The sequence below is a fragment of the Lynx canadensis genome, chromosome A3 (assembly GCF_007474595.2).
Source record: "Lynx canadensis isolate LIC74 chromosome A3, mLynCan4.pri.v2, whole genome shotgun sequence".
Taxonomy (NCBI): domain Eukaryota; kingdom Metazoa; phylum Chordata; class Mammalia; order Carnivora; family Felidae; genus Lynx; species Lynx canadensis.
The window spans coordinates 54616157-54626506 of NC_044305.1; the positions used below are offsets into that span (position 1 = coordinate 54616157).

At 49.1% G+C, this 10350-nt stretch overlaps 1 protein-coding gene across 1 annotated transcript; it reads right to left on the bottom strand.

Moving 5' to 3' along the window:
• Positions 1-4160: 4160 nt before the first annotated feature.
• Positions 4161-5554, bottom strand: GPR45 (G protein-coupled receptor 45). The gene has a single exon (XM_030309023.1). The coding sequence runs from the start codon at positions 5487-5489 to the stop codon at positions 4203-4205; it is 1287 nt and encodes a 428-aa protein (XP_030164883.1). The 5' UTR covers positions 5490-5554; the 3' UTR covers positions 4161-4202.
• Positions 5555-10350: the final 4796 nt, after the last annotated feature.

Genomic DNA, 10350 nt, shown 5'->3' on the forward strand with positions numbered 1-10350 from the left:
TTCAGAATTTGTATGTGTGCTAGGATCCCTTGTTTTTCAAAATCGTGGAATATTTTGGCAGAAACTGCTGGGAATCCACCAAATCCTTCTCCCCTTCCATGCTAAGAAAGCTGTGGCTGGGCACATCCTCTCTCCCCACTAGGCAGGGACTCCATTTCCCAGCCTGCTGTGCAGCTGGCTGTGGTCATGTGACTCGGCTCTTGGCCGGGAAAGATCAGGGGAGTGTGATGTGTCTTATGCCATTGTTCCTCTCCTCAGGAGGCAAACCCGAACATGGCTTCGGCCAAAACCAACCACAAAGATAAGGACAGTGCCCTGGAGGGTTAGTGGGAAACTGGATCCAAGGAACCTGATAACTGAGCAACCCCACAAGCGGAGGTCTCACCTAGCTGCCTGGGACCAAGGGAAGCAAGGTTATTGTCTTAAAGCCATTTTCCTTTCTCCTTCCTGCCTCCCTGTGGTCCTAACTATGCTACTCTGCTCTCTGCAGACCTCAGAACCACCCTCGGAACAGCCGCATGTGCACCTTAGGATGCTTTCCCAGGCACGGGAATGGGGGTGCACCCCCCCCCCCCGCCCCCGCCGCTCCCATCCAGCCCATTCCACCAGCAGTGCTGGGAGGCCAACTCACCGCCCAGGGAGAGCTTCCAGTAGAATGAAATGGTGCAGTGCCGGCCACTGAGAAATTTGCCCTTTGAAGTCAAACCCATGCTCCTGGCCTCGCTGCGTGCTGTATTCTTGTCAGCTGAGCCCTGAAATCTTAGGATTTGGACCGAAGAGCCAGTCTCCAAAACAAATTTCTACGCTTGCCCCCAAAGAACAAATCTTCGCCATAAAACAAGTTGGCAATACAACCGTGATCATTATGGCCACCGTTCATTCAGCCTCTACCCTGGACCGGGCCCTGAGCTAGATCCTTTATACACATTATTTCACTTATTCTTCACGGAGGCCCCCTGGCTGGAGTAGTTCTGCCATTTAGGAGATGAGGAAGCTGAGGTGCAAAAATGCTCCATGACTTACCCAGAATCCCACGGAGAGCAAGGTGGCCCTGGGGTCTGGACTGTCCCATCCCAGAGCACGCACCCTCTGCACGCCACTGCCCATGCGTTTCCATAACAGCAAATGCCTGGTCTCTGGGCATTCCCCCAACTTCGAGGGTCCGAGCCACACTGCTTTGTGGCACAGCCCATACCTTATCCATCACTCTCAGCTGAAGCAAACAGAGCCATGTAGGAAATACTAACCATGGTGGGGGTTTTAGTCCAAAAAAAACATGTGCTCTAAATGATGTTGGGGAAAACGTTCCCAGGGCTCAGTGCAGCAACGTGGGAATTGATCTAGATTTTTCTTGCTCAGCTTAGTTATCAGAACGTCCTAGCGAAACTTTGCTTTTATTTCGCCCCAGCCACAGGGAATCAATATTCAAGACAAAAAGGCACTGGATTTTTAGGGGTAGTCAGTATTAGTTTGACAGTCTGAGGCTAGGCTCTCCCCAGGAACTTCTGAGATCGTTGTTACCACAGTCACTGCCCAGGCCCCACAGAAAAAAAGTCAGGTGCCCCAGGGCTAAAGAGAAGATATAAACCAAAAGCCAACAGAGGGCTTGACCGCAAGCCTCAGGGAAAGATGTAAGAACTTGGTAGTTATGCACTATTTTAGGAAAGCGAAGTTCATTAAAGGCTCATTGAAGTGGGGGAGAATTCTGAAGGTGGCAGGCTGAAGTCAGAGGTGAAGACTAATTAGCTGGAGTTACTTAGTGGGGCCATGAATGATTTTTAGTTGGGAGCTCCAGTTGTGACCCCCCCCCATTGTTTAAATAGTCTCCCCATTGTCATCTTATCAGGTTAATATCCTGTAGTCATTTGCGCTTGGTTAGCAATTTCAAGGTTCTAGATTTCCTGAAGTTGTCCTACGAGGTGTAGACACCAGATTTGTGGCTTACTATTGATGGCCCTGGTGCTAATTTTGGTAAGGACATAGTCTTATACACCGAAAGAGCAGTAATACTTTATTTAAAATATATACAAAATTATTATTTTAAAACATATATTACTGTCCAGCATACGTCATATAACACTGAGTGATATAAATTTCGATACCTTCATTCATTCAGTGTGTGATTTCTCTTTTGCTCCTCAAGAACATTCTCTTAAATGCCCCCCAGAGGGGAGGTGCCCAGTGGCCTGTTACCCTGGCTGGTCTGGCTGTGTTTTTGGACACCACGGAGGCCACGCTAGTTGCCTCGTGGGAACTGAAGGCAAACCGTGGCCTTACTGGGTGCACTAGGGACAGAGAATCGATGGGATCCACCTCAATCAATCACACACCGATTGCCAGACTTCAGTCTCTACGTCTCTCTGTCTCGTCTGAATACAAAAGGATGGGGAGTGGGTGGGAAAGAAGTGGTATTTTCTTCACAGACCTTTCTCTAGGCTTAGATTAATGTAAATGATGTTCTCTTTCTTTGCCTCTGTCACCAGTACCGCAGGAAGAGAGCATTAGTTGGCCTCTTAACACAATCTGGGAAAGGAAATAAGAAAAGAGACACAAAGAGAGCTTCTGTGCTGTTAGGCCAAGTTGGGAGTCACCGTCATCCTAAAATAAATTGGACAGCTGCTTCTGCTCATAGCCCATGCCATATTCATCACTAACCACCCCCCCCCCCACAGTGCCTTGCATCCAGTAGGCACTTAAATGCAGGGGATCTGGTGACTCTGAGTAGAAAACATATACATTTGGAATCTGAGAGAGGGGCACTGGAGATCATCTAGACTTCCTTCCTCACTTGGCAAATGGGGACACTGAGACCCAGAGAAGCGAGGTAAAATGAACACGCTCGCGTGACTGGTTCCCTGCAGAGTTGGACTCGGAATCAGATTTTCTGAATCTCTCCTTAAACTTCCCGTTCTCTTCGGATCTGAAACTCTGAGGAGACCTCGGTGGAGTCAGCGGCCTGCCTAAACTTGAAAATTATCCGCCAACATCGGAAGCTCCTGGTAGCGATGGGTGGCCCTGTGCACGGCGGCCAAGTGTGCGGCACAAGCAGAAAGGTCCCCCTCCAGGCAGCTTTAGTCGTGGGCTCCCAGGCCCGCCTGGGGTGGGAAGCCCCAGGTTGGGGTAGGTGGCCCAGACTGCAGCAGTCAGACGGGCGGCTCTGAGTGAGGTAGGAGGAGAGCTCAATGGGGAACTGGGTCTGTGTGTATGATGCCCCCTGCCGGCAGCCCCAGCGCTGAAGTCCATGTAGCAGCTCACAAAACCTGCAGCCTCAGGGAGTTGAGAGGAAACATGTAAACAAAGCCTACTGACTGCTTCTGAAACTGAAAGCAAGTCACTACAGACACTTGCTGAAAGATGAATTACAGGAGGAGTGGTTTTCTTTCTTTCTTTCTTTCTTTTCTTTTTTTTTTTCCTGTGCGATGGATGGATGGGATAAAACAAAGGGAGAGGTGGGGAACAGTGGAGGGAAAGAGAGAGGACAGTCACAGTTACGGCAGGCAGGCAGGGAGGGTGAAGGGCTTCAGGGCACAGGGGACAGAGCTGGGCCAGGTAGGAGGGGCTCGGTACGTGCACGAGCCCTCAGCTGAACGGCCCCATATCATTCTCCGGGCTTCAAGCCACTGAGGCCTCCCATGTGTCACACTGGGGAACTGACTAGCACAGGGGCTCACTCTGCTTCCCAGCATGATTCTGGTTTATAGAAAGGATGATTCGGCATGATCAGAGATGTACAGAAAACCAACACAGAGATCCTTGCTTGTTTCCCCACCTGCCACGAACATAAGTACCTGTTAAGAATACTGGCGTCGAATAAAATGAGGGGTAACCTGTGAGATGACAGCTACTGGGTTTCTCATGTCAGAATATGGCACCACAGGGTTTCTCTTAAGCAGGAGTACTGGGAGCCCTTTGGACAGAGCCTTCCTCCCTGACCCCTCCTCTTCCCTAACTTCCTGCCCACACAGCCCACCCCATCCCCACTTTGTCCCAACTACCTTCCGGTTTCTATCAGACCCACATACTGCTCTCCTGTAGCAAGAAAAAAAAAAATAATTCATCTTGCCAACTCGAAGCAGCAGCTTATCTGGTAACAGAGGCGTACCTTTGTGCTTACAGGGCCAGCGGAAATGCTGGCTAGGGCCAAGGTGCCAGGACTCCGAGCTCGGTCCTGGAACCGTCCGCGCGCTCCTCCCTCCCGTCCCTTAAACCGCAGACTGGTTTTCATTGCACACATAGACGGTGCCTGGCTGGATTCTCCTTCTGATCCGCTCAGGCACTTTGGGGAGGATCTGGACGGTCTGGGGCAGCAACTCTATGCAGGCCTCGCGGAATTTTTTGATTCTCCAGCAGTAGACGATGGGGTTGAAGACAGACTTGAGGTAGCTGAGCCACAGGACACAGGCGCTGGTGGTGTAGAAGGAGGAGCTGCAGTAGAACCCCCGGCTGAACACGGACAGGAGGCTGTAGACCGAGTGCGGCAGCCAGCAGAGCGAGAAGCCCACAAAGAGGATCAGGATGGTGGTGCAGGCCTTGGTCTTGAAGCTCAAGTCCAAGCTGACCTGCTGTTGCCGCTGCCGCCGCCGCAGGCCGGCCCTGGTGAGCTGTCTGAGGTCCAGGCTGTCGGACTGGTTGTGCACGCGGATGGCGTTCTTGCGCACGGTGTGCAGGATGCACAGGTAAGAGCACAGCATGACGCCGAAGGGCACGAAGAACACGGCCACCACCAGCACCACCACGTAGGCGCGCTCCGCCGCGAACTCCGTGTAGCCCAGCACGCACTGGGGAGCCCGCGCCGGCACCTCCACGAACGTCCGGCCTGCCAGCGAGGGGGCCGAGATGCAGAACGACAGCGCCCAGGAGACGGCGATGATCCTCTTGGCCCGCCGCGGGTTCAGCCTGTCCTGGCGTTGGACGATGATGAGAAAGCGGTCCACGCTGATGATGAGCAGGATGGCCACGCCCTCCAGGACAAAAAACCAGTACAGGGTGGCGGAGAGCCGGCAGAAGTAATCCCCAAAGCGCCAGTGGACCGTGATCAGGGTGACGGCCGTGAAGGGCATGCAGCATAAGGACAGCATGATGTCAGAGAAGGCCAGCGTGGCCAGCAGCAGGTTGATGGCGGAGCGCATGGCTGGCCTCTGATACACGATGATGCAGACGACAGCATTGCCCAGGAACCCCACCACGATCATCAGCATCATGATTATTGCCAAGGATATCCTGAGGGGGGCGGGTGGTGGGGTGGCCCCGGAGTCGGACACATTGCTCCCGTTCAGCAGCAAGTATTGGTAGGTCTCGACGGTGGAGCTGTTGCAGGCCATCATGGGAAAAAACTTGGAGCCGGGACAGAAACGACTGGAAGGGCTCCCCTCAGCGCTTTGGTGGCTGCCATTTCCTGTCTGCGGGTTGCATGTCTTGGAGCTGGAGGATACTGGAATGGTAGAGAGAGCCGTTTTCTTTGGGAGCACTAGCCAGGATTTGCAATTCATCAATCACAGCCTCATCATCTGCATGACAGCCGACTGTGTCTGCAGCCTCCTACTTGGATGCTCTCTGTAGCCTAGAGCAAAGACGAGCAGGGGAGAGAAGGGAGTGAGACTTTCCAAGCACGTTTTGAATAGAGCAGTGTTTAGATTTTACAAGTATTCTAAATAGAATGGAGAGAAAGAACGGCTCGTTGATTTGCCATTCAGGACAAGGCTTGGTATTCACAAATATTATGAGTCTTGTCAAGTAGCCTAGGGAAATCTAATCAGACCTACTTTATGGGGATAAGGACGTGAATCCAGCGTTAGCCAATATTTCTGTGATGAGCATGCATTTAATAACTTTTATGATAAGGAACCTGGCCAAATGAGCTTTGCACAGGCCAGCTTCCATTAGAATGCCGGCTTCATGAGGGCAGGTGTGTGTGTGTGTGTGTGTGTGTGTGTGTGTGTGTGTGTTGTTCTCCGCTATATTCCCAGCAGAGAAAGAACGGTGCCTGGCACAGAGAAGATGCCCAATGTCGAATTGAAATTAACGAATAAATGGTAGTTGATGCTGCTACTATGATATTTGTTTGACTTTATTATGAGAGAAATGTAGATTCACATATAGTTGTTAGAAAAAAATCCAGGGAGCTCTCAGATGCCCTTCACCCGCTTTCCCCTAATGCTAATATCTTAGATAACTGTAGTGCTGCCGAGGATTACTTTTGGGACTGCCGATGGGAAGGAGGAAACTCTCCCTGAAGATAAGCTCTTTTCAAAGACAACATTCAGTTTTATTTCATTTCTCATAGGTGTGGTCAGAACGGTGTTCGGTAGCTCAGGAATGGAGTCAGATTGCCTGGGCCGGGTAAAGCCTGCCTCTGCTACTTTCTGGCACCCTCTGGTAGGTTAACCTCTGCTTGACCTCGGCTGATAAGACCTCCTCAATTGTAACATAGGAGTAATAATCAGGCCCCTACAGAGGAGCTGCAAAGATTGGGAGAATACCCATGAAGTGATTTTTACCACGCCTGGATCCCAGTTGGCATTCGATCACCCACAGCCCTGAGGGAAACCAATTACAATGTTACAATTGGCTATTGCTTCATTTATAGGTAATACCTGTGGGTGCACCTGAATCTGTCGTATACCTGCCAACAAGTGACGTGGCTCTACCCAGAGCGAGGATGCTTATAGTACGTTTCCCGTTCCCTCACTCCTCACCATTTCCAATACAGGCATGCCTTGTTTCACGGCACGTCCCTTTACTTTACTGCACTTTGCAGATCACTGCCGTTTTGTTTGTTTGCAAATCAAAGGTGCGGGGCAACCGTGTGTGGGACGAGTCTATCGGCACCATTTTTCCAACAGCATTTGCTCACTTTGTGTCTCTGTGTCACATTTTGGTAATTCTTGCAACATTTCCAACGTTTTCATTATTACTGTGTTTGAATTGCTGCGATCTCATGATAAAACTTTAATGGGTGAGGAGTTGCTTCTTACGGATGAGCAAAGAAAGTGATTTCTTGAGATGGAATCTACTCCTGGTGAAGACGCAGTGGGGATTTTTGAAATGCCAACTAAAGATTGGGAATATTATATGAACTTAGTAGATACACCAGAGGCAGGGTTTGAGACGATTGACTCCAATTTTGAAAGAAGTTCTACTGTGGGTAAACTGCTACCAAAAAGCATCACATGCTCCAGAGAAATTGTTCGTGAGAGAGAGTCCATCAATGTGGCAAACTTCATCTTTGTCTTATTTTAAGAAATTTCTACAGTGGCCAGCATGGCAGTGGTGGGGGACAAGAGGAGGGGGAAAAAAAAAGACATTGCCACAGCCACCCCAACCTTCAGCAACCACCACCCTGATCAGCCAGCAGCCATCAACATGGAGACGAGACCCTCCAACCAGCAAAAAGATTGTAAATTACTGAAAGCTCAGATTATGGCTAGCCTTTTTTATAAAAGCAATAAATTAAATTATGCTAAATTAAGGCATGTACATAGTTTTTTTCAGATATAATGCTATTGCATACTTAAGAGGTTACAGTTTAGTGTAAGCATGACTTTAATATGCTTACAGGAAATTATAATATGCCAGGAAACCAAAAAAGTCATTTGACTCACTTTGCTTCGATATTCACTTTATTGCAGCGGTCTGAAACCTAACCTGCAATAGCTTCGAGGTGTGCTTATATAGCTGATTGGACTGGGCAGATGACCCAAGGGCAGCTAACCCAGAGCCTGGCCACTGATGGCAGAGCTGAAATGCTCTCACTCGCTCAGCGGGAAATGTGACCTAAGAAATAGTGGGTCACTAAAGCAACTGCCCAGAGGGATGTAGCAAAAGAATACACAGAAAGAAGCCTTAAGGCCTCAAGGGTATGGTGGATATTCTACCATTGCATCCCTAGAGTTCCTGGCCACTCTCTCCCCTACCTCTGCCTGGGAGACTGGGCTCCCTTGGCCTCTGGTATGAGGGGAGGGACGGACGGTCTTTCTTGCTCTGGCTCCCTTTTACCGGGTTGTGGTTGACAGTGGTTTATTCTCCAAAGCTCTCAGCCTCTCCAGGCAGCCTCTCCTACAGCCCAGCCCTCTCTGCAGGTTCCCTGCTGTTCCCTGCCTCAACCTGTAGGTTTAGGGGTGACTGGGCTTCCCACGGCTGCTAGCCCAGGATACTTCTCCAGCCCTCCTGGGTTTCCCTTAACCTGGCCTCTCCTTTGACAAGAATCCCTTGATCTCTTGCCTATCTGCACCCTGATAGATAACAAGGGGTCCTGGCAAACCAAAGCTACCAGGAAACAGAAACTAAGAGTAAGTAGCTATTGGGAGGTGGAGAAAGGTTACATATGTGTGTGTATAAGGAAACAAACACAGGGAAATCTACCTCAGTTCCTGACAGGTTTCCAACTAAAGTTGTATTTCTATATGTCTATCAATATTTACTCCTGTAGTTTCATTGCGTTTTTAGCTTTTTGCTTTCGTGTACCTGTTGGCCATTTGTATGTCTTCTTTTGGAAAAGGTATAATCAAGTCCTTTGCCTATTTTTTTTTCCATCCGATTGTTTTTTTTGCTCTTGGGTTGTATGAGTTCTTTACACATTTTTCATATTAACCCCTTATCAGACACACGGTTTGCAAATATTTTCTCCCATTCTGCTGGTTGCCTTTTCATTTTGCCGATTGTTTCCTTTCCTGTGCAGAAGCTTTTTAGTTTGGTGCAGGGTGCCACACGTTTCTTTTTGCTTTGTGTCACTTGTTGGTGTCATATCCAAAAAATCATTGCCAAGACCAATGTCAAGGAGCCATTTTCTTATGTTTTCTTCTAGTAGTTTGGGGTCTTACATTTAAGTCTTTAATCCATTTCTGGTTAATTTTTTGTGAGTGGTGTGCCATGGGGGTCCAATTTGATTCTTTTGTTTGTGAATATCCAGCTTTCCCAGCATGTTTATTGGAGACTATCCTTTCCCCACTGAGTACCTCTTTTCTTTAAAAAAAATTTTTTTTTAATGTTTTTATTTATTTTTGAGACAGAGAGAGACAGAGCATGAGCAGGGGAGGGGCAGAGAGAGAGGGAGACACAGAATCTGAAGCAGGCTCCAGGCTCTGAGCTGTCAGCACAGAGCCCGATGTGGGGCTCGAACTCATGGAGTGTGAGATCATGACCCAAGCTGAAGTCGGATGCTCAACTGACTGAGCCACCCAGGCACCCCTGAGTACCTCTTTTCAAATTATTAGTTTATTTATTTTTATGAGAGAGAGAGAGAGAGAGTGTGTGTGTGTGTGTGTGTGCGCGAGAGAGAGGGAGAGGGACAAAGGGAGAGAGAGAATCTTAAGTGGGCCCCACCCTCACAGCAGAGCCCAGTGCAGGGCTCCATCCCACAACCCTGGGATCATGACCTGAGCAGACACTCTTGACCTCCTGCGTTTCGTCTTCGTCTTCAGAAGCCCTCATCCTGCCTTCCGCTGATCAACCCCCACTTCTTCAAGTGCCTGCAAGAAGTGTCTTTTCTTCTAAGCTCCTTATGGTCCGCGTTAGAGAGAAAGAGATCCCCCCGCTTTCTGGAAGTTTTCGGTAAGCCACCTTGCTTTTGCGTAAACCCTACATTAGTCGGGGTTTTTGCTAACGGAAAGAAATCCGAAGAGGAGTTTGCTTTTACCAAAACAAGCCAAAAGCGACAAGAGCATTCACTCTTGTTTTCATTGGTTTTCTAGAGAGTCACCCCAGAGGTAGTGCACACTGGACCCCATTCTCCGGAGCTACCCTCAGCATCTCAGCATCACACCGCCAGAGCTCTGACCTGTGTCTGTGAGCATCTGGGCCTTATCTCCATTTATTCTGTGCATCCGCCAGCAAGATGTGTCCTCAGGTATCCGAAAAGCCCAACAGCGGTTATCTTTAAGGTCTGGGAACACCGCAAAGTTGTTCCCATAGAAACTACAAATAATTGCTTCTTCTCTGGACAGCATTTCCGCTTATGAAAGGTTTCATGGGAACACTGTACTTCCAGCTAGTGGGGGACACCTGTATCTCAAACTGAAGGGAGTGGTGATGTACAATCCACCGCAACCAAAACTCTCGATTTCTGCTCAGGTCATGATTTCAGGGTCGTGAGATCGAGCCCCACATCGGGCTTCGTGCTGAGCGTGGAAACTGCTTAAGATTCTCTCTCCCTCTGCCCCCCTCCCCCACTGGCACTCTTGCACGCTCTCTCTTTCTAAGGACATAGAATAAAATAAAGATTAAAAAAATAAGGATAATTTAGCATTTCGGTCACAGCCTTGTTATTAATATCCCAATCAACAGCACTTTTACCAGCAAGTTAAAGATCAAAGTAACAGGTAACAAGTGAACAAGGAGTGTTCTACTACTGAT